The 24408-nt window shown below is 49.3% G+C and overlaps 1 protein-coding gene across 7 annotated transcripts in view; it reads right to left on the bottom strand.

Moving 5' to 3' along the window:
* The window catches only part of EP300 (EP300 lysine acetyltransferase), a 561889-nt gene that overhangs the window by 187276 nt on the left and 350205 nt on the right, over positions 1-24408 (bottom strand). For all 7 annotated transcript variants that reach the window (XM_078640667.1, XM_078640674.1, XM_078640679.1 and 4 more), the window contains exons 14-16: positions 16992-18026; positions 15831-16007; positions 15055-15217 (exon numbers count right to left, since the gene is read on the bottom strand). In XM_078640667.1, the coding sequence (XP_078496793.1) occupies positions 15055-15217; positions 15831-16007; positions 16992-18026 (1375 nt within the window). The remainder of the gene's footprint in view (positions 1-15054; positions 15218-15830; positions 16008-16991; positions 18027-24408) is intronic.

The following is a 24408-nucleotide window of genomic DNA, read 5'->3' as shown; positions in this document are numbered from 1 at the left end:
CAGATGGTGCTGGTCTATATTTCTTTTCTATTCTTGGATTTAATACTCTGCATCGTACTGGGTCTTTAAAAATTTCTGGAGCATGTTTAATGACTCCTTTGATCATTGGTAGTATTTGCGTAGACCTTTGTGATTGCTCAAATGTGTCAAGTAATAAATCCTCATCAATGGCATCAAAGTGCATTGAAACTCTGTGGTAAAGGGCAGCTCTATTTAAGAGATGATTAAACCCAATACTGTCTTCTGGAGGGGAAGGTTTTGTTGGGTAATACTGAGGATCAGGAATGTTAGGTACATTGTATGGATCTAAATCATCATCTTTAGGATATTCTGGATTGACATCTTCATCTAAAGGGTATGCATGTGGCTCTGGTATGTCATGCCCCCCACCTATATCATACTCTTCGTCAGTGTGGTGTGATGATGCAGGAGATTGAACAGGAGAAACTGTAGGTTCAATGTGAGGAGGGATAGGAGAGGAAAAAGGTCAAGGAGAGGAAGGGTGCATTGGAGAGGTTGCACAATCCTTTTTGGCAGGAACCACAGGTAGAAGTGGTGTGTCTGCTGGTCTTTTCTGGTAAGGAACAGCTTCCACATGTCCAGTTTTTGGGTTAATATAGACTCTTTTTGTTAAGGAGCTGGCCTAAACAGTTCTTCCTCTTCTACAACCTTCGGCAATTTCTTCAGTGCCGGTAGTGGTTGTTTTGTGTTTTTTGCTGTAGGAGGCGTTATTGAGTCCCGTGGCAAATGTTTCGGGGCCGAGGGTGGTTTCGGCTTGGTAGGCTTGATAGGTTTAGGCCTCTTTGTATCAGGCCTTGTAGTCTTTGGTACCGATGGAGTTGAAGCTTTAGAGTCCGGTACGATCTTCAGCACCGATGCATCTTTTGGCCTGGGTGCCGAAGGATCTTTGTCTTTGAGCACCGAAGGGCGTTTCGGCGTCGAAGAATCCTTCGGTGTCGAAGGATGTATGTGCTTTGGTGTCAATGGAGGAGGTGGAATTGGCACGTGTGGTTTTGTCGGTGCTGAGGCACCGGAAGGCGTAGTTGTTTTCCTCGGAGCCGAGCCCGAAGGCGCGACGTTGGAGGGGACATTTCGGTCTCGACTGGGCCCCATGGCCGGAGTGCTGACCGTTGCCTTTGTCTTGGATAGTGTCTGTTGTGCAGGGGCAAGGGCGCGACGTTGAGGGGACATTTCGGTCTCGACTGGGCCCCATGGGCGGAGTGCTGACCGTTGCCTTTGTCTTGGATAGTGTCTGTTGTGCAGGGGCAAGAGTACTCACAGGTTGCCGAGATGGAATCGAGTCATCTAAGTCCTCTGCCCACGATATGATCTGGAGATCAGGCGAGTCTTCCTCGGCGACGAGTGGAGCCTCGTCCTCGGAGATGTCCTCGAGTGGTTGTTTGTCCTCGGAGACGTCTTCTTCGACGATCTCCTCCTCGAAGATGGCCTCCGGTGCTGGTGCTGATCTCATCTCGTGACGTCGTGCCCTCCGATCCCGAATGGTCTTCTTCGATCGGAAGGATTCAGAGGCTGTGCAGGTCGACTCGTCGTGATCTGGTGATAGACAGCGGTTGCAGACCTCGTGATGGTCGCTATGAGGGAAATGTCGAAGGTAGTCTCTTCGATGTCGATAATGTTTTCGTAAAGTTTTTACGCTTCGAAGTTGCTAAAAAGTCTTTTCTAGCAGTAGCGGAAAACTTTCATCCGAACCCAGTGGCGGAAAAAAACAATCTAAGGATGAGGTCGATGCCCATTCGCAGAATTGTCCAAGGGAGGAGTCACCTATCTCGTGACTACAAAGACTTCTTCCAAGAAGACAACAACCTGCAATCATCCGAGCCCAACACCAGGTGGCTATCTAATGCACAGTATACGATCTGCAGCTCATATGCCTCGAACATACAGGTTATTAGTAAACCCGCTAGGGATTACTGTTGTCGTTCAGTACTGGGCTGAAAGGTATAGTACTGGCTTCTCTCCTGACCACAGGTGAGTATTTTCGAATTCGGACTTTAGCTGATTTTATAGGAATATTTTCAGTTTTCAAAACTTCACACTTAGAAAATGTTTGAGTCAAAAATGGGTCAATGTTATCCATTGGCAGGTAAGTGAATTACCGGTTTCCAGGTGAGTACTTGGTTGGTGAAGTAAGGGTTCTGGGCAGTCCCAATCGTCAAGAGGGTCAAGGCAGGCAGGTCCTCTGGGTGTCCCAAGGTTGCTGTCCGCAGAGGTCGCCGGGTTTAGGCAAGAGCAGGTTCCAGGATCAACAGGCTGGTAGGGCTGGGGCCAAGTCAGTTGTTGTTGTCCTGTTAGCAGCTGCACGGCGGGTCTTCTTCTTGATCTTCTTTCTTCTTTTTGATATCGGGATCTGAGGAAGGAAGGTTCAGGGAGCCCCTAAATACTACATTTAGGGGCATTACAGGTAGGGCAAGGGCAGGGACAAATGGGTCCCTGTCCTGGGGTGAGTACACCCCCTAGCCTGCTCCTCTCAGGTGGGAGGGGGGCAGGAGCCTAGCTGGGATTGGGCAGGACTCCCCATCCACAAGACGGCCCGGGACCAGGGTTCGATTCCAGACGCGGCAGGGTCTTGGACCAGGGTCAGCGGACTCGATAATTCTCGCCTCGGTGCCCACTCTAACCAGGGGTCCCACTCGGCAACTCTGGGCATTAGCTTGCCTAATCTCCACAACAGCCCCCCCCCAACGCTGGGGATGCTTGGCTCCACCTTGGGGATTCCCAGCAGGGACCATCCCCAGCGGTATACAGCGCTGAGATGCCCCCCGGTGATTTGCGCGCTTTACAAGTATACATAACATAATACAAGCGTTTTTAGTACAGCCTGGCCCACAGTGGCTTGTTGCTTAGTTTGCACATCTACACAATAGTGTTGTGTGAATGTGTGCGGTGTAGACCATGTAGCTGCTTTGCATATGTCATCTAAGGGAATGTTCCCTAAGAATGCCATAGAAGCGCCTAACTTTCTTGTAGAATGGGCTTTTGGAATTGTTAACGTACGTTTGGCTTTTTGGTAACAGATTTGTATGCATTTGACAATCTACCTAGCAATTCCAGAATTTGATATGGGATTGCCTTTATGTGGTGGTGAAAAGGACACAAAAAGCTGTTTTGTTTTGCGAAAACGAATAGTTTTCTTACCTGTCGGTGTAGTTTTGCAGCTTGAAGATCTTTCTGGATTCACTATGCTGTGCATTATTCCGCGGTCTTGTGGTTGGGTCCGGATTCGTAGTCTTTTCTTTGTTTTTTTTTTTTTTTTTTTTTCTTTGCCCAGGTGGGCGTCGGCGTCACACCCCCTTTTGGGTGTATTTCCGGTGACGTCGGCATGCTTCCTGCGGAAGCTCCCACTCTTGGGCGCCATCTTCGGGTTCTTTTTTTCCGTGTTTCTTTCGTTTCCGAAGTAATGGCAATGTTCATCTTAGTTTGTATTTACCGCTTTGTACTTTCAAAGTCTATTCTTTAGTTAACCACCTCTTCTCTCTCCAGCCTCATCTTTCTGGCGGAGGTGGGTGGGTTCGCTAGTGAATCCAGAAAGATCTTCAAGCTGCAAAACTACACCGACAGGTAAGAAAACTATTCGTTTTGCAGCGTGAATCTTTCTGGATTCACTATGCTGTGCATAGATTTTGTAGCGGTTTCTCATCTCTGTGGCGGCTGGGTGGAAGATGAGCGTTGGGTGTTGAATATGTGCTGTAGCACCTTCTGTCCCACTTGAGCTTCCTTGTTCATTTGTATGTCCACACAGTAGTGCTTCGTGAACGTGTGCACCGAAGCCCATGTTGCCGCCAGGCATATGTCCTCTATGGGTGTGTTAGCCAGGAAGGCTATTGTAGCGCCCTTCTTCCTGGTGGAGTGGGCACGCGTCCCCTCAGCCAGTTCCTGTCCTGCCCGTTTGTGGCAGAGTTGGATTGTTTGTGCGATCCATCGTGCAATGGTCCTTTTGGTTACTGCTTTGCCCATGAAGCTGTTTGCGAAGGAGACAAAAAACTGTTTCGTTTTCCTGTGCCCCTTTGTCCTTTCAATGTAGTGCATGACTGCCCTTCTGGCGTCCAGGGTGTGCAGAGCTCTCTCTGCGCTGGTTGTGGGTTTTTGGAAAAAGCTCGGTATCTGTATCGACTGGTTCATGTGAAAATTGGATACTACCTTCGGCATGAAGTGTGGGTCAGTCCTCATCACAACTCTATCGTTGTGTATTTGTATGTATGGTTCTTGTAGCGTCAGCGCTTGAAGCTCGCTTACTCTGCGTAAGGACGTTATCGCAACCAGGAAGGCTGTTTTCATAGTTAGCATCTTTAGGGAGGCCTTGTGAAGTGGTTCAAAGGGCTCTTTCATGAGTTCCGTTAGGACTGTGTTCAAGTTCCATGCAGGTGGCGGCACCCGCTTGGGTGGTGCGATCCTTTTCGCTCCTTCTAGGAATCTCTTCACCACCTGTGATGTGAAGAAGCTCCTGCACGTTTCTCCCCTTGTGTAGGCTACTATCGCTGCCAAGTGAACTCTTAACGAGGATGAGCTAAGGTTCTTCTCCAGTAAGTGCGTCAGGTACCTTAGCACTGTGGAGTCCCTCTTCATCTTATTGTGGAGTCTTTCCTGTCTGCACCATATTGTGAATCTTTTCCATTTCGCAACGTAGCACTTTCGAGTGCTGGGCCTTCGTGCCTCCCGAAGTACCCTCAGGGTGCTTTCTGGTAGTCTCAAATGTGCGAACTCTATGTCCTCAGGAGCCACGCTACTAGGCTCATGCTCTCTGGCTCTGGATGCAGTACCTCTCCGTTCTGCATGGACAGTAGATCTTTCCTCCTGCTGAATCTGTGGGGTGCACACTGTGTCATCTCCATGATCTGCGAGTACCAGGTCTGTCTCGCCCACTGCGGTGCGACCAGTATCAGTGTCATGTTGCTCGCTCTGCACTTGCTCAGTACTCTGTGCATCAGTGGTATCGGGGGAAAGGCGTAGGCAAATGTCCTTGACCAATCTATCCATAGGGCATTCCCCAGTGTCCCCTCCTCGGGCTGCCTGGATGCGAAGTTTTGGCATTTTGCATTCTGGCGTGTGGCAAACAGGTCCACCGATGGTGTCCCCCACCTGTCGAACAGGTATCTTGTCTCCTGAGCATTGAGCTCCCACTCGTGGGATGCCGATGTCTGCCTGCTGAGCCAATCGGCTTGTATGTTGTCCTTCCCTGGTAGGTGTATGGCTAGCAGGTCTATCTTGAGAGGGATGGCCCATCTCCATATCTCCTGCGCCAGCGTTGAAAGCGGTGCGGACTGTGTGCCCCCCTGCTTGTTGATGTAGAACATCGCAGTGGTGTTGTCTGTTTGTATCAATACCTTGTGCTTGTACAGTCTTGTTTGAAAGGCCTTCAGTGCAAGGAAAATTGTCTTCAATTCTAAGTAATTGATGTGCTTTGTGGCATCCGTCGGTGTCCACAGTCCCCTCACCTTGAGCTCCTCCATGTGAGCGCCCCATCCCTTCAGGGATGCGTCTGTGGTGATGGTCACTGTTGGCGTTGGGGGCGTTAGAGGCTTTCCCCTTGCTATGTTCTCCATGGTCCACCATGTCATCTCCTTCTGCACTGCGTGCGTTACAACCACTAGATCCTCCCAACTGCCTGTAGCTTGTGACCATTGCTCCTGTAGCCATTCTTGAATGGGTCTCATGTGGAGTCGTACATTCGGTACCAGGTGGATGCATGATGCCATCATCCCCATGATCTTGCTCGCCGTCCTCACTGTCCGAGCTTGTCCCTTCCGGTAGAGGCGAGTTTCCTTCACCAGCGCCCTCGCCCTCTTCTCGCTGGGGAACACCTTGCCCTGTAAGGTGTTGATCTGTGCTCCCAGGAAGATCTTCACTTGTTCCGGCTCCATTGATGATTTCTTCCAATGGATGGAGAACCCCAGGTTTATGAGCGTGCTGGTCACTGTATGTGCGTGCAGCTTGCATTTCTGGTATGAGTTTGCTTTCACCAGCCAGTCGTCCAGGTAAGGGTATACATGTATCCCCTGCCTTCTTAGGTGCGCCGCGACTGCTGCGAGGCACTTTGTGAAAACTCTTGGTGCCGATTTTAGACCGAAGGCCAGTGTCGTGAACTGGTAGTGGCTTTCTCCCACGGTGAACCTGAGCATGTGCTTGTGCTTCCTGTTCATTGGGATGTGCAGGTATGCGTCTTTGAGGTCTATCGTGACCATGAAGTCCCCGGTCTGCAACTGTGGGAGCACCTCTTGCAGGGAGGTCATTTTGAATTTTTGCGTTCTTATGAATCGGTTCACGAACCGTAAATCGAGAATGGGCCTCATTGTCTCGTCTACTTTTGGTACCAGGAAGTATGTTGAGTATACTCCTGTGTTTCTTTCCTTGAATGGTACCCTTTCTATGGCCTGCTTCCGCAGGAGTTCTTTTGCTTCTTCCTGAAGGCACTGCAGCTGCTTGCTTGCTAGCGGCTTTCTTCTTGGTTTTCTGCTTGTTGGCCTCGCCTCCAACTCTATGCAGTATCCGAACTGGATAATGTTGAGGATCCATTTGTCTGATGTGATTCCTCTCCACTCCTGGAGGTGGAATCTTAATCTCCCTCCCACTGGTGTCCTGTGGTCGTGGGTGTCTAGTTTGTCTTGACCCATCTGTACGTGCTGCCCCCTGGGATCTTTTTTGTGGGTGGGCACACGGATTTTTTCGAAGTCACTTGGAGGTGGGCTGCTGGCCCCCTCTTCTATTTTGTCCTCGTCCATTTCTCCCTCGAAAGGACTGGCCTCTTTGTTGGTACTGCCAGGGCTGTTTCTGATGGCCCTGCTGACCCTGCGAGTCTGCCTGGTGCGTTTGCTGGAAAGCCTGGTGTGAAGTACCTGGCTGGTTTCCGCCTCTTCCGCCGGGCCTCCGTGACGGGGTGCCCCTCTTGTTCCCTCTGAACTGCAATGCTCCCATGGACCTTGCTGTTTCGTTATCCTTCTTAAGTTGGCTGAGTTGCTCATCAACTGTTTGTCCGAAAAGCGTACTGCCGTTGAACGGGGTGTTCAGGATGCTGTGTTGCACCTCCGGTTTGAAACCGGATATCCTGAGCCAGGCGTGTCTCCTTTCCGTGACGCCCATCATCATGAGCCTGCTGGCCGTGTCTGCCCCATCCAGAGCCGTCTTAAGGCAAGAATTTGCAGCATTCTTCCCCTCTTCAATTAGCTTTTCGGCTTTCTGCTTGGCATCCTGGGGCAAGTCCTTCACCAACTGTCCCAGTCCCTCCATGATTTGGTACATGTGTCTGTTCACCAGGGCGTTGGAATTAGCCATGCGCCAGTGGGTCGCGGCATTCCGTTCGATCCTTCTGCCCACCAGATCCATCCTTTTGCTCTCTTTATCCGGTGGCGGGCCCGAGGTAGTGGGTACGTTAGCCCTCCTCCTTGCTGTGGCCGTGATAATGGAGTCTGCGGAGACCGTGCCCTGAATGTAGGCCGGGTCCTTCGCGGCATGCTTGTACTTCTTCTCAGTTCTGGGAGTCGCTGCCTTGCATGTTGCGGGCTCCCTGAAAGCTTCCTTCCCCTGAGCCAAGACGCTCTCGAGCATCGGGAGGAACTGGCTCCTCGTTTGTGTTGGGAGCAATGTTTCCAGAAGAAAGTCTGCTTTCTGCTTCTCTTCGTCGAGCTTGAGCTTGAAAGCTGCTGCGGCAGATTGTATCACCGCGTTGTAGGCCCCGATGTCGTCCGGCGGCGAGGGCCTCGAGGGGTAGGTGTCGACCACCTCCTCCGGGCTGTCGGTCTCGACATCGATGTAATCCACATCCTGAAGGTCATAGGGCGCCGACTCTGTGTCTGTCCTGCCCTCATCTTCCTCCCCATAGCCGTAGCTCTCGTGGGGATTCTCGTACTCCTCCTGGTCGTCGAACACCTCGACGTCCCGGTCTTGCTCGGTGACTTCGGCGACCTCCTCTTCTTCCTCCTCGACCGCCTCCAGCACTGGTGGCTTGGTCTTGTGAGGGATCGTGAAGGCCTTCATCCTTGCGTCGAAATCTTTTTTCCGCTGCATGAAGTTCTCCATCTCTGCCTCGAGGCGCCTTCTTTTCTTTTCCATCTCGGCCGCGTGTTCCGCGTCGGATGGTTCCGCCGGTCTCTTCGACGGATGGCTCGTCGCCGTGCCTCTCGGAGTCGAAGTTTTCGACGTCGAACCGGATATCGGGTCTCTGGTCGTCGTCGACAGTTTCGGGTCTTTCTCCCTCGTCGATCGATCCTTTTCGGGGACGATTTTCGACGTCTTCTGCTGATCAGCAGCTCTCGGCGCCGGGGACTCCTTCTCTGAGGATCCGCTGGGCCTGGGAGTAGTCGCGGACGCCGCCTTTTTTGGCGTCGGCGCTTTCGGGGTCTTGCCCTCGATTTTTCGAGACTCAGAGTCTCTCGGGTTCTTGGGGGCCGAAGAGTCTCCTACCTTGTCAGAAGTCTTCGTGTAATCGGTCTCTACGACCGTGTAGCAGTCGTCTTCGGCGGCAGCGTTGTCTTCTTCCTCGGAGGACATCCCCAGCTCGTAGAGCGACGGGGTCGGGGCCTTCCCCTGCAGGGTGGCGTGTGCTACCCTCTGCCTCTCTCTCACACGAAGGGTCTTCGGGGTGAAGGCGGAACAGGCGTTGCAGTCTCCGCTTTCGTGGTCCACCGGTAGGCAAAGGTTGCATACCGGGTGCTGGTCCTTCTGCGCGTACTTGTGGTGGCAGTTCCGGCAGAACTTGAACGGCGTGTTGTCCATCCTCGAGCGTCCAGGGGCTCTCTGGTCGCGTGTTCGTCGACGGTCGTCGAAGATCTGGATGGAAAACGCCTTATCTTTGCTTGTCTTTCGTTGGTGAAGTCCCCTGGAGTCTTCAGATGACTTCTCCTCGTCTTTTCTGTATTTTCTTTCTTCTTTCTCCAAAAATGTCTGGAGCCCAAACGGGAACGATCCAGACCCGACCGCGGAAAAAAAGAATCTGAAGATGGCGCCCAAGAGTGGGAGCTTCCGCAGGAAGCATGCCGACGTCACCGGAAATACACCCAAAAGGGGGTGTGACGCCGACGCCCACCTGGGCAAAGAAAAAAAAAAAAAAAAAAAAAACAAAGAAAAGACTACGAATCCGGACCCAACCACAAGACCGCGGAATAATGCACAGCATAGTGAATCCAGAAAGATTCACGCTGCAAAACCTTGTGTTCTTTCTATGTAATTAAGTAGCGCTCTTTTAACATCTAAAGTGTGTAGAGCTCTTTCTGCGACTGTTTGTGGCTGCGAGAAGAATACGGGCAGCTCCACAGATTGATTTAGATGGAATGGTGAAATGACTTTGTTATGATGCATTTGCAGGAAAGGTTCTTGAATGGTAAATGCTTGCAGTTAGCTTACTGTTCTAAGAGAAGTAATGGCTACTAGGAAAGCTACTTTACAAGTTAGGAATTGCAATTCACATTTGTGTAAAGGTTCAAAGGGAGGCCCCATGAGACGTGTGAAAACGATGTTTAAGTTCCACACTGGTGAGGGTGGTGTTCTGGGAGGGATTATTCTTTTCAACCCTTCCATGAAAGCTTTTATAGCTGGTACTAGAAAAAGAGATAGATGTTGTCTATTTTGTAAGTATGCTGTTATAGCAGCAAGGTGTAATCTGATAGACGTGTATGCTAAGTTACACTTTTGAAGGTGTAAGAGGTATCCTATGATGTGTTGAATAGACACATCCAGGGGGTTTATGTGATTGTTTTGACAGTATATCACAAACCTTTTCCACTTAGCAGCATAACATGCTCTGGTTAGTTGGACGTCTAGCTTCTTGGATGACGTCCATACATTCTTGAGGAAGGTTGAGCTGAGCTGGGTCCGGGTGTCTGATCTCTCCATGGTTCTGTGTTAATAGGCGTGGAGATAGGCTTAGTTTTTGGTGTGGCACCACAGATAGTAGCAGCAGTGTGGTGTAGCACGGTTGTTTTTCCCAAGTTGGAGCAACTAGAATGAGTGATAGGGAATGTTGCTGTAGTTTGCGTACCACTAATGGTAGTGGGAGAGGAGGAAAAGCGTACGAAAATTTTCCTGACCAGTTCATCCATATCGCATTGCCTTTGGACAATGGGTGTGGGTATCTGGGGGCAAAGTTGGGGCATTTTGCATTTTCGTGGGAGGTGAAGAGGTCTATCTGAGGTTGTCCCCACGTTTGGAAATACGGTTGAAGAACTTGCGGATGAAGTTCCCACTCGTGGATCTGCTGTGTCTGTGGACTTAGTAGATCTGCCATGGTGTTTTCTACTCCTGTGACATGTTGGGCTAAGAGGAAGATCTTTAGAGGTATAGCCCATCTCCATATCTGCTGTGCTAACAGAGAGAGCTGCAGAGTGTGTCCCGCCTTGTTTGTTCATGTAGTACATCGCTGTCATATTGTCTGTGCAGACTAAGACAGCTTTGCCTGACACTGGAGTTTGAAATGCTTTTAGGGCTAGGAAGACAGCTAGCAACTCTAGGTGGTTGATGTGGAGTAGCTTTTGTTTCGGTGTCCACCTGCCTTGCATGGTGTGATGCAGTAGCTGAGCTCCCCAGCCGGAGAGCGACGCGCCCGCTATCATGATTATTTGGGGAACTGACTCTAGGAACGGTCGGCCCTTTGAAAGGTTTTTTGCGCTCCACCATTGCAGAGAGCGATGAGTACGACTGTCTACCAACACTAGGACTGTTAATTGACCATGAGCCTGGTTCCACTGTTGTGCTAGGCACTCTTGAAGTGGACGCATTTGCAGTCTTGCGTGAGGTACTATAAATATGCAAGATGCCATCATTCCTATGAGTTGCATGAATACTCTAGCTGAAAGTGAGTGTTGCGGTTTGAATTTTGTTAGGAGCGTTTGTACACTTGTTATCCTGGCCGGAGAGGGATAATCTAGTGTTAATTGGGTGTTTATTGTAGCACCTAGGTATTGTTGTGTGTGCGAGGGTAGCAGATGTGACGGTGTGATTTACTGTCAATCCCAAGTTGTGGAGTAGCAGAATTGTGGAGTGAGTATGTTGTACACATTGGCCGTATGAGCTTGCTTTTATGAGCCAGTCCTCCAGATATGGGAAAACATGAATCTGCTGTCTTCTTAAGTGTGCTGCTACGACTGCTAGGCATTTGGTAAACACTCTTGGTGCTGTTGTGACTCCGAATGGGAGCACTTTGAACTGGTAATGCTGCCCGTCTAGCACAAATCTGAGATATTTTCTGTGCGATGTGTGGATGGGAATGTGAAAGTAGGCGTCCTTGAGATCTAGAGTGACAAGGAAGTTGTTTTGTATCAGGGGCGGAAGGACTTGTTGAAGTATGACCATATGAAAATGGTCTGACTGTATGTAAATGTTTAGAGGTCTGAGGTCTAGAATAGGTCTCGGAGACCAATCCTCCTTTGGATTTAGAAATATAGGGAGTATACTCCCTTGTTGTGCTGATGCTTTGGAACTATTTCTATTGCATTTTTCTGCAGGAGAGATACCACTTCCTGTCTGAGCAGTGTCAAATGTTCTTGTGACATTGGACGCTGTCTGGATGGTATGTTTGGGTGGGTGGATGTTAGTTCTAAACAGTAACCTGACTGGATTATTTGAAGCACCCACCTGTCTGATGTGATGTTTTCCCAGGCTGGTGGATATTGCTGTAGTCTTCCCCCGACTTGGGTGGAATGGGGCGGGGGAAGGGGAGGGGAGTCATTGGGTAGGGGTGGAGGCAGAGCAGGAATTGTTTGTCTTGCCTTTGCCCTTGTTGTTGTTACCTCTGTAACCACACCTTTGGTAGCCCTTACTATATGTAGATTGTACGGGGGCTTTGTAGGAGGTGGAAGGTGTGTCTTAAGCATATCCTCTGTTGGTACCTCTATAGGATGAGCGACAAAATTAACTTCTGGGAGCCTGCGACTGCAAGGCTCCCATAGATTTTGCTGTGTCTGTATCCTTCTTCATTTCTTCGAGGGATATGTCTACGTTGGGTCCGAATAAGTGTTGCTCATCAAAGGGTTGATTGAGTATAGCACTCTGGACTTCAGGTTTAAAACCGGATATACGCAGCCACGCATGTCTACGCAGTAAAACACTTGTGGTAACTGCTCTGGAGGCAGTGTCTGCTGCGTCAAGAGCACAACGAATTGAGGTGTTGGTAATATTTTTTCCTTCTTGGATAAGCTCATTAGCTCTATCTTTGTACTTATCCGGGAGATGCTGTATCAGTGACTCTAGTTCATCGTAGTGTGCTCTGTCGTAACGTGCCAATAATGTTTGTGTATTGGCGATACGCCACATGTTTGCTGCTTGGGAGGCAGTTCTCTATCCTGATGCATCAAGGAGTTTAGACTGTCAGGTGGGGGAGCCTCACCTGACGTTTGTGAGTTAGCCCTTTTGCGTGCGTTTGAAAATACCAGCGAGTCTAGGGGAACTGGGCCTTTAATATAAGCTGGATCTGAAGGTGCAGCTTTATATTTTTTCTCTACTCTTGGGTTAATGACCCGAGTTCTAACTGGGTTTTTGAAAACCTCAGTGGCGTGTTTAATAACTCCTTTTAGCATGGGTAAAATGGATGAAGATCTTTGTGCATTGTCAAATGTATCTAGTAGGAAGTCTTCCTCTACTGTGTCTGTATGCATATCCACCCCATGATATCGCGCAACTCTGTGTACAAACTGATTAAAGCTCATAGTGTCTTCTGGCGGAGAAGGCCTAGTTGGGTATATGTCATCTTGAGGGACATTTGGAACGTCTGGCGTGTTATAATCGTCCCATGGGTCAGGTGAGCCTGGGGGAATAGATGGATCATCTGCGTTACCCCCTATGTCATCAGAGCTATCATCCCCATTATCATCATGTATGATTGAGTGTGTAGGGGAATGTTGTGGCAGGGGAACAGGTGGTGATGGCATAGGAGGAGAAGAGAAAGGCACTCTTAGCGGGGAAGTAGCTATGTCCTTCTTTGGAGGAGGAGCTTGTGCTGGTGTTTCTAGTGGTTGTTTCTTTTAACTTAAAGTTAGTCGACCAGTAGTTGGATCTTTCACCAAAGTCTTTTGTGCAGGGTCTGGGTGAAATAAGTCCTGCAGAAGTGTGGTCTTTCGGTGTGGAGGAAGGTTTTGGCACTGAAGTTGATTCTTTTGGTTTTTTTCGTAATGTCCTTTACAGGAGAAGCAGGAATCTTTTTCGGCTCCGTATGTTTTTTCGGTTCCGACGATTTTTTCGGTGCCGATGAAGGTTTGGGATCGGGTTGTTTCTTCGGATCCGAAGCTTTGCTTGGCTCCGACCTTGGTTTCGGTGCCGGGGTAGTAACTGCCTGTTTCGGTGCGGATGGTTTCAATGTGGGCGAGGAAACCGATGGGGTCTTTTTCGGTGCCGGTAGGTGTGTGTCGGCACAGTGTGGAGGTCGACTCGAGCCCGAGTCGCCTGAAGGCTTTGTTAGCTTCTAAGCCGGGCCCGAAGGTGGGGCAGTAGAAGCAGTGTCTCGGTGTGTACCCGAGCCCGAGGGTGTGACCGGAGCCTTTTTGGGGTGTGTCGAGGAAGGGTCGGGGTCGACGGTCTTACTTAAGACCCGCTGCGCTGGAGTGACTTCCTCGACATTGGAATCTTTTGCCTCGGAGTTGCTGTCGACGCCATGTTGTTCTGGGACGTCGACGCCTTCCTTGAAGATGTCGTCTGGAATCGGAGCTGAAGATCTTTGAGCCATTATTCTCCGAGCTCTTCGGTCCCGGATAGTCTTCTTGGAGCGAAGGAGGCACAAGCAGAACAGTCTCTGGCCTCGTGCTCCGGGGAAAGGCAAAGATTAAACACCTCATGAAGGTCGGTGTGGGGAAACTTCGACCCACATTGAGGACACTTTTTGAATGGCGTCCTTTCCATGAGCTGGAGTCGAGGCCTAGTTGGGCCCGAAGGCCTTCGACAACGACCTGAATCGAAGTCCTGGATGTTGATAGAGTAGCGTCGACTGGAAACGCGTTCTAAACTGAATTTTCGAAGCTGGTGAGGATTGCGCGCCGACGGAAATCTGTTCCAACACGGAGCGCTGGAAACACATCTGAGCCCGGTGGCGGAAAAAAACAATCTGGGGATGGAGCCGATGCCCATGCGCAGTATCATCCAAAGGAGGAGTCACCGATCCCGTGACTTCCAAAAGACTTTCTACAACAAAAACAAACTGCAAACATCCAGGCCCAACACTAGGTGGCCATCTATGCATAGTGTGTAATCTGCAGCTCATATGCCTTGAACATACAATTCCATTGCGGCAATTCCAGTTGTGAAATCCATCTGCGTAGGTGAAGCAATACTTTTGTTCTCTTGCCACAACTGCAACATTTAAGAAAGTCCTAACAGTTTGCCAATGCAATCAATGAGCAACCTTTAGTAGACAACAAAACAGACATCCCAGCCATTTAACATGAGAAGAACTAGCTCTCAAGATTCGGTTGCAAGCTTAGCATCTTACAACAGCCTGCGATGGATTGACTCAAGTCTATTGACTGGCTAAACGTTGCATTTGAGGACCCTAACAATCATTAACAGAAGCAACTTATTTGCTCATGTGAAGTGAACTACGTCTATAGAAGAACTGAGGCTAAGAAATCTGGGATGTACACATCCTTGTCATTCAGCCTCCAATGTTTTGCCCAGATAAAAAGTAGCAAGAACATCTGGCCAAGGTAATGGAGAACCATTAACCAGGAGCCCGATTCATAGTTTTGACATTTGGCCCCTTTAAAAAGTTTTTGAAGAGATCACATGACCTAAGCTACATATGTAAATATAGCTGAACCACTGGAGACAGAACAATGTAAGAACAGGTACAGCACTGGATCTTGCCCAAAGAACGTGTTGTGAGTGAAAAGGGAGCGGATAAAATACACTTGGCTCTGCCACAGTTGTGCTCAGGCAAGTTTAAAGTGGCCCCTAAACCTTCCCACTATAAAGCTTGTACAGGGCTGTGCACAAACAATTCAGCCCCAAGGTAGTTCTGGGCCAGAAGAAAGCTTCTCAATCTGACCCAGGACAGTCTTAAGATTGGAAAGAGAGCACCGGATTCTGGCCAGGAGAAGTGTCAAAACTAAAGTGGAGTCTTACTTTTCCTCTTCGACTGCCCAGAAGGGGCAGGTGAAGACTGGGTGGCCGGAGTGCTTGGACCATCTCCCTCCTCCTCCTTGACTTCAGTCTTGACTTCGGGTTTCGTGTCATCCATCTCCATGGGCTCAGTCTTACACTCCTCCTTTAGGGGCTCGCTCTTAACCTGGCAAGGAGAATGTAAAGTTTACCATTCTGTAATATTGAGCCAACACTGCCACTTCACATCATCTAAAAAGACAAGCCTGGGTCTTCCTCCACCTACCTCAGACAGCTGAGGTTCCTTATTCTGCAGGGCAAGTAGGATTCCTCCCAGTCACCAAAGACAGAGTTGCTAAATTCGTACAGCATACAGAAATCTTAGGCTCACTCTACCCACTCAGAAACAGATGTAAAGTTCTTTCATCTAGTAGGACAAGCAAGACTAGTACCGAAACAACTACAGAAAGAGGAAAGTATTCATCTACTACAATAGCTAGTTTTTTCACACAAAACAAAAAAAAAAAGACTAATTTACACATTAGTATGGGCCCTAATACAATCTAGTAGGGCCCCTCTTACCTACCTGAGGAAGTGCCAACCAAGTGATAGCTAACTGTTACCACTGCAGAGAGAGCAGAGGCTCACCTCTTGAACAGAAGAGGCTGAATATCTCCAAAGAAAAATGCATATCCTAGCATCTCAGTACACAGGAAATAACGCTCATTCATTAGAAGTCAAACGTAGTCAAACAACCACTGCCCTCGCAGAAATACAAGAACCATCACACTATAATTCACCTCCGGTTTCTCCTCCACCTCCGCCTCCGATTGATCAACCTCTGGCTCCTCCTCTTCCTGTTTAATCTCTTGTTTCACCTCCTGCTCGGGCAGAGTCTGCTGAGAGTTGACTTCTGTACTGCTGGTGGAGGGTGGGTTGGACACTGGTCCATCCAGGTTTGCTGTCGCCTGGGAAAGCTAGCAGAAAGCCATTTCAAGAATTAATACGGACTTCATTTCATCCTGCCAGTGACATTCCTGCTTAGGAGTTTCACTTCAGGATGCAGCATCAACTAATATCACCTATTACAAAAACAACTAAAATAGTTCACCCCACCCATTCCATTTAACTCTTGCTAAATATTAAAGCTGAAATATTCAGCCTTGCTCTATTCTTCCTCTTGGGGATCAACCTAGACCACCAATACATCAGAGAAGCCACCTTTTTTTCTACTGGGATATCAGTTGTCCAATTTAACATAATTTCTAATTAGTCTATCAAAGATCTACTGACCACAGAGCTCTGGCTCTGTGGCCTCTTCTCTTTCCTCTTAAGGATGCACTTTAACCACATGAGCGCTAGCGAAATTCCGCTCCTGTGCTCATGTTTTAAAAAACCCATTATTCATGACGAGCTGGGCTCGTCATGAGCGTGCGAGGAGGCTACCTCATGACGAGCCCAGCTCGTCATGAGCGTCGAAGGGGTTAAGTACACTGCCTCTTGCAAGCAGATCTCAGCAGCACAGAACATACCCTAAAAAAACAAATGATTTGCTGAAATAACTTAAAGAAAAAAACAGTTTCAGTGCATTCTCAGAGTGATATTGAGATCTTCACATTAGCAACCACATCTCAGACAAGCCCAGAAAACAGATCTTTGTAAACCTCTCCCAAGAGCCACCTATCTTGTGATACTTCGAAGACTCTTCCAGGACAACAATGTGTAATCATCTGGACCCAACACTAGGCGGCGATCTATGCACAGATATGAATTCAGCAGCCCACATGCCTCGAACACAGATCGTTGTAAACCTCTCCCACCCATGTGTGGCAATTAAAGGAATTCCAATTTTTGTTAACTAAACATAGCATTCTGTTTGCAATATAGGATTCAAAACAATCACCAATTCAACTAGTTTAACACAAACACAAGTCATTTTGCAATTGCAGTCATATGCTTACAGGAGTGCTGGGGTGATGCACCGGTGCCGGTGGAGAGGGTACCGACGTACTCATAGTGCTAGGCTGAGATGGAGGCCGTGGCGGAGATGGAGGCCGTGGCTGGGAAGGAGGCCTTGACTGTTGCTGTGGTAGCTGGTGTTGCTGCAGTGGTGACTGATGTGGTTGCTGCTGTCCTGCTTGTTGATGCAGTTGCTGTTGCATCGGGGACTGATGGGGCTGCTGCTGCAATGGTGACTGATGAGGCTGCTGCTGCACTGGCGATTTCAGTGGCTGCTGTAGTGGTGATTGTTGCGGCTGCTGTAGCTGGGACGGGGGTTGCAATGGTGATGGATGTGAATGGGGCTGCTGTGATGGTGGACGATGCTGTTGCAGTTGCTGTGTGGGTGGTTGCTGCTGCAACTGCTGTGAAGGGGACTGATGCTGCAACTGTTGTAATGGCACCTGATGCTGTTGCAGCTGATGACTCGGTTGATGCTGCTGAAGCTGCGATGGGGACTGATGCTGTAATGGTGGCTGGTGGTGTGGAAGCTGCTGCGACTGGGGCTGATGTTGCTGCAGCTGTTGTGAAGGTTGGTGATGCTGCTGCTGCATTGGAGATTGGTGCTGTTGTGGTGGAGGCTGGTGCTGCAGTTGCTGCTGTATTTGCTGCAGCTGGTGCTGGAGCTGCAGTGGTGCTTGATGCGCTTGTGACTGGTGGTGAGGAGGTTGCTGCATTGGTAGCAAAGGCTCAGATGATGGTGTGACTGGGCCGTGAGGTGGCGTGGGCGTTTGGCGGGACTGCATGGGATGCGCTTGCAACTGGGATCCCTGAGGCATGGTCTGTGAGGGTGGTGCAACACTAGAGGCGCCCTGCGGTTGGGATGGCTGAGACCCTATACTTGGTGGTGTATGATGAGGAGTAGGTGTACGGCTGGGAGCTGGAGAAGGAGAGTTGCGGTGCATGGAAGGCTGCGATGGGCAGTGAATTTGATTCCCAGGTGGCCCAGAAGCCATGATGGGCGAATGAGCTGGATGAGACTGGTTAGACATTTGTGCCTGTGAAAAGAAATAAGAGTATGAAACTCCAAGTGGCATAGGAACACTGACAGAAAGGAAAGAAGAGTGAGACATTGATAGGAAGACGTTTCAAGTAAATAAACATTGTAGACCCCCTGAGGTCAGACACAACTAACTTCAGATGATAATCACACTGCAACAAAGTGGAATACCACTCAATATTGCTGTAGAAAAACGGACATTACATGCAGGAAGCACTGATCAAGACCTACTGAAAGCATAGCTGATGCCATAGTTCACATTGTTTTCAATCCAAACATAACCAGATGAGTCTAGTAAAGTTGAGCACACAAAACAACCTGGATGAAAGCAAAAACTGAGTGTAATGTAAGAAAGACCATGTACAAATGAACGAGCATCAAGTCCCCATGTGAGCTATTGTTAGGGTGAGTTTAAGAAAGTGCCCTCTTTTTGCAAGGTTGCTCCCACTTTTTGTAAAACTGCTGATGTACTTTTCTGAGTGTGCACTGGGGTCTTGCCAAACAGGTACCAGGACCTATGTTCTTTCCCTAAAACAGCATTAAGACAAATCCCAATTTGCGCTCTTACCACAGGTCAATCTATTGTAAATAGTACCACAGGTACCAAGGGCACTGTGGCCAGGGAATGCCTCTAAGGGCTGTAGCACTTATTGTGCCACCCTTAGATGCTCTGTACCTTTACACACCATACTGAGATTGCAGGCTGTGTGTTTTGGTGCAGAACAAAGTGAAGAGTCGAATGTCGACTCTTAATGGCATTACTGCACTTAGAATTGGCTTAGACACTGTAGGGGTAGAGGGCTCATGCACATGTACCCTTGCCACTGGTATAGGGCACCCAGCTAGAGGGGTGATTGGTCTATGCCAAGGCAGTGGGTTGTAGGTGCCATGTCTTCACTATGTTCTGCACCAAAACACACAGCGTGTGTGTGTGTGTGTAAAGGTACAGGGCCCCTAAGGGTGGCACAATAAGTCTTGCTGCCCTTAGGGCCCTTCCCTGGCCTCAGAGCCCTTTGTATAGACTTATACACTGTAGGGGTATAGGGCTCATGCACCTGTACCCTCACCACTGGTATAGTGCACCCAGCTAGAGGGGTGGCTCACCTAGGCCAGGCCAGTGGTTTGTAGGCATGGCGCACAGGGATGTGTGCCATGTCGACTTCACTTTGCTCTGCACCAAAACACGCAGTCTGAAATAGCAGAGTATGAAAAGGTACAGGGCCTCTAACGGTGGCACACTAAGATCTGCAGCCCTTAGAGGCCTTACCTGGTCACAGTGCCCTAGGTACCATTTACAAGGGACTGACCTGTGCCCAAAGAGTGCCAATTGGGTTTTGTTTTCAATGCAGTTTAGGGAAATAACATGGGCAGGAACCCAGGGCACACTAAGTGCATCAATATTAGGAAAACAGTGGAGGGCAACCTTGCAAAAAGGGGCATTTTCATACAGTCTGCAAGTGATCCTATGCAGTGTATGCGTCTCCTATAGGATAACATTACTGCCTTCAAGGCTCATGCCTCAAATCGGACAGCTCTATTTTTGAAGTGTTTTGAAAATCGCTAACTTGTAAGGAAAATGCTACTTACCAGTATGCATCTGTTCTTGGCATGTAGAGCTGTAGAGTTGTATACTTTAGCATAGATCGCCATCTGGTGTTGGGCTCGGATGTTTGCAGTTTGTTTTTGTCTAGGAAGTCTTTGTTAGTCACGAGATAGGTGACTTCTCCTTAAGGTGACAGTGCGCTTGGGCATCGACTCCATCCCTAGATTGTTTTTCGCCATGAAGGGTAATGATGGAGTTATAGGAAAGTAGAAAAGGATGTCCATGTGTAATGTATCCAAGTAAGATAATTCTGCAATTGATAAAGGTATTCGGGAAGGTGGGTGGGCGTATAAAACTCTACATGCCAAGAACAAATGCATACTGGTAAGTAGCATTTTCCGTTTGAGGCATATGAGCTGTAGATTGTATACATTAGCATAGACTATATAGCAGTTTTCCTCCTTAGCGGTGGCAACCTATATCAGTTGCTGTGGTCTGAAAAATTGTTCTCAATACAGCCTGGCCCACACTTGCTTGTTGCTTTGCTTGCACTTCTACACAATAGTGTTTAGTTGAAAGTGTGTGGTATAACCCAAGTTGCTGCTTAGCAGATTTCATCTAGGGGAAGGTTCCATAAGAAAGCCATAGAAGCCCCTAGTTTGCGTGTGGAATGAGCTCTAGGGGGAATGGTTAGCGTGTGTATAGCTTTGAGATTGCATATTTGGATGCACTTAACAATCCATCTTGCAATTCCCGTTTTTGAAATGGGATTGCCCTTCTGAGGTGGGGAGAAAGATACAAAGAGTTGTTTAGTCTTTTTAAAAGGTTTAGGTCTATGTCTAGTGTGTTTAGAGCATATTCTGCCACAGTCTGGTTGAATGAAAAAAACCTGTTCAACAGACTGATTAAGGTGGAAGGCAGAAACTGCCTTTGGTAGAAATTTTGGGTTAGATCTAAGAACCACTTTACTATGATGCATTTGCAAAAATGTTTCTTGTATGGTTAATGCCTGGAGTTCACTAACTCTTCTGAGGATGCGATAGCTGCCAGGAAGGCTACCTTCAATGTGAGAAATTGTAACTCACATTTGTGTAGAGGTTCAAATGAGGGACCCATGAGCCTGGTAAGGACAAAATTGAGGTTCCAAGCTGGGGAAGGTGGAACTCTATGTGGAATAATTCTTTTAAGTCTTTCCATAAACGCTTTGATAGCAGGAACTCGAAATAAGGACAAGTGTTGTATGTTTTGGAGGTAAGCGACTATTGCAGCTAGATGTAGACGTATAGATGTATATGCCGAATTACATTATTGTAGATGCAAGAGAACAGATAATGTTTTGAATGGAAGCATCTAGTGGGTTGATTTTGTTATTTGTACAATAAACAATTCCACTTTGCTGCATAGCATGCTCTTGTGGTAGGACATCTAGCCTCTTTGATGACATTCATACAATCTGTTGGGAGATTGAGGTAGCCAAACTCTAGGACCTCAGGAACCAGATCGCAAGATTAAGTTGATTGGGATCTGGATGTCTTACCTCTCCATGGTTCTGTGTAAGTAATTTGGGTGAGAGGCATATATTTTGATGCAGAACTATTATTCTGTAGTAGGGGATCTGTGTATAGTCATAATCTTGTAAATAGTCCCGCCCGGGCCGTGGACCCCGGAGCAATCCAAATTAATTTCTTAAGTTGTCTTCATTGCAGTCCTGCATAGACACTTAAGAGAGAATTAAGACAAATAATGCAGCCTAACATATACAAGGCTACAAAGGCCACCACTTCATCTAAACAGTGAAAAGGATAGCCCACCATGTCCGGTTTAACACTATTTTACCAAGTTTTCCTCACAGGGAAAACTCCCCTTCACCAAAATTCTTGAAATGATGGAGAGGAAGGGTTGGACAGACAAGCCCCCATAGGCTGCCATTATGTGTCTTGAAAAGGGATACCGTGCCTTTTAGGAACTCTCTAGCAGGACCCTGGAGAATGGAGCTCTCCCTTTTTGGGTGTTTTTTCAATTTTTTGGCACTTTAAGTGTTTCACTCGACGTTTGACTGCTTCTTCCTTTTGCTGGGGTTTTTGGCCAGTTTTGGCCACTCTCCTGTCGAATATGCCTGCCTTGTTCGACAAGTGCCCTGAGTGTTCCAGGAAGAAGGCTAAATCGGACGCTCACAGAGTGTGTATCCTCTGTCTACCATCCTCTCATGTCCCTGAAGACTGAGATTTGCAGATCATTCTCCAAGAGGACCCTGAGGGACAGGGAGAAGATCCGTCTCCAAGGCCTGGAAAAGGTACAGATCTCCGTCGACAGCCTCGACGTCTGCCTCGAGAGGTATGACCAGCATCAACTCCCCATCGTCACAGGGCTCTGGGGCGAAGCGACGTTGAGACCTCGGACGAGGTCGACGTCGAGGACTGCATAGTCGTCGAGACACCGTCGACGTAGACAGGGGTCCGAGAGGCACCGGCGCTCGCCTTCGAGGCAACACCACCGTTTGCCGTCGAGGAGACGAGAGTCGGCGTCGAGGAGACGAGAGTCGGCGTCGAGGAGACGAGAGTCGGCGTCGAGGAGACGAGAGTCGGCGTCGAGGAGCCGAAAGTCGAAGTCGGGGAGACGAAAGTCGATGTCGAGGAGAGGGATGTATCAACGTCGAAGAGGTCGCCGTCATGGAGGGAAAGATCGATATATAGGGGGCGGTCGAGGGCCAGGACTGTGTCCTCTGCCTCAGTGGTCAGCCTGTCCTCTGCATCCAAGAGCCCACGTCGCGGCGGCGCCGGCACTCGGCTGCAAAGAGGTCAGCCTCGAGGACTTCATCGTCAAGGCCTGCGCAGAAGAAAAAGCGGAGAGTGATTAGGTCTTTGGACTATGAATATTCGCAGACCCACTCGCCTTCTAGACCCAGGACGCCCACGCCTCCTCCATTGCCTAAGGAGACTCCTCCTCGTCCTCCTACTCCTCCAATTCCCCCTCATCAACCTCCTACTCCTCCACCGCGGCCTACTCTGCGGTCTTCATCTCAGCCGCGCCTCCTGTCACCACCCACAAGGCCTCCACAACCTATGGTTCCGGTTCTGCCTCTGCAGCTTCCCCCTCCTGTACGGCCAGTGGATCGCCCGAGGCCCAGGAGATCGAGGTCACGGTCCAGACGGAGACACCAGTCAAGGAGTGACAGTCGGTCTTGACGCAGTCCCGGCAGCGTCACCGGAGGGACAGGTCAAGGTCCCGGCATACGGATTACTCCAGTGCTAGGGATTACTCGCCCACCTTATCGGATTCCCCCCGTACCAGGGTGTCACCGGTCGATGACCGTGTCTTTTCAAGAGGTGTTATTGAGAGGGGCAGCGAAGCTGGGGATTACAGTAACGGTTCCCACACCTTCTACATCGGTAATTTTCGAAACCCTACACAAGCAGCATTTGTCTCGACCCTTGTTGCCAGAGCTAGAGGAACCGGCAATGGAGCTTTTCTGGATTCCGGCGTCCACGAAATCGGCTCCTTCCCGGCTGCAGAAAAAGTACAGGGCCCCAGACTCAGATCCAACGTTCCTTCGATCAGACCCAGTGCCGGATTCGGTGATCGTCACTGCGGCCAGGAAGCAGCACGCTACTGCCCCGTCTTCTACGGTGCCTCCGGATAAAGAGAGCCGTCAGATGGACTCAGCGGGACGAAAAGTCTGCAGTACGGCTGCTACGTCCATGAAAGCCGCTAGTGCCACGGCTCTCTTGGGTCGGTATGCCCGGTCTTTGAGGGAGTACCTGCAGCAGTTTCTGGAGCACCTCCCGAGGGACAGGACGGAAGACTTCCAAGAAATCGTCAATGAGGGCTTGATGGTATCCAATCAGGTTATCAGCTCGGCTGCAGATTCCTCTCTTGGCGGCTCAAGGATACTGCCATGGGATTAATCTGAGACGCCATGACTGGTTGCGTTTGACATCGCTGAAACCAGAGGCGCAGCAGGGAGCCGCCAACTTGCCGTTCTCTGGGTCGACTCTCTTTGGTAAACATGCGGATGAGGAGATGTCTCGCATGAAGGCTGAAGCAGAAACCCTGACGGCTGTCGGGTTAGAGAAGCCAAAGGAGCAGAAGAAGACCTTCCGTGCCTTCCGGAGACGTTTCGGTGCCCAGGGAAGAGGGCAATGTCATCAAGCTGGCCAGCAGCACCAACAGCAGCAGCAGCAGTACCAGTGGTGGCCATTCCAGAAGCGCCAGAGGGGCAGAGGCGGCCAACAGTGCTCCTCGACGCCCAAAGGTCCTGAGGGGTTACTTCCTCCTCGTCCGTTACCCGCTCCGTTGGGGGGGAAGCATACATTACTTGGCAGAGTAGAGAAAAATTACTCAGGACAAGTGGGTGCTGAATATTATTTGCAATGGATACAGTCTTTGTTTCGTCAGCTCGCCTCCAGCGATTCCACCGGTTTGCTCGCAGTTCCAACTGCGCGAGCTTCAGGTAGAGGCGGATACCCTGTTGAGAAAAAGGGCGATAGAAAGGGTATTTACCCTCGGTTCTTCCTCGTGCGCAATAATGACAAGAACGAATTCAGGCCCATTCTGGATTTGCGACAGGCAAACAAATGGATTCGCAGGGAAAAGTTTTGCATGCTGTCTTTGCACCAGATTTATCCTCAGCTGCAAAGGGGAGACTGGCTTTGCGCAATAGATCTGCAAGATGTGTACTTCCAGTCGGCACCAATCACCATCAGTACACCGTACTACCGTTTGGACTGAAGTCTGCACCCAGGACGTTTTCAAAATGCATGGCAGTGGTGGCAGCGCACCTGAGAAAGAACAAGGTGTTTGTCTACCCGTACCTGGACGACTGGTTGATCACAGCCTC

The sequence above is a fragment of the Lissotriton helveticus genome, chromosome 1_1 (genome assembly GCF_964261635.1).
Source record: "Lissotriton helveticus chromosome 1_1, aLisHel1.1, whole genome shotgun sequence".
Taxonomy (NCBI): Eukaryota; Metazoa; Chordata; class Amphibia; order Caudata; family Salamandridae; genus Lissotriton; species Lissotriton helveticus.
The sequence above is the reverse complement of the archived record's forward strand: the minus strand, read 5'-3'. Positions and strand labels throughout refer to the sequence as shown.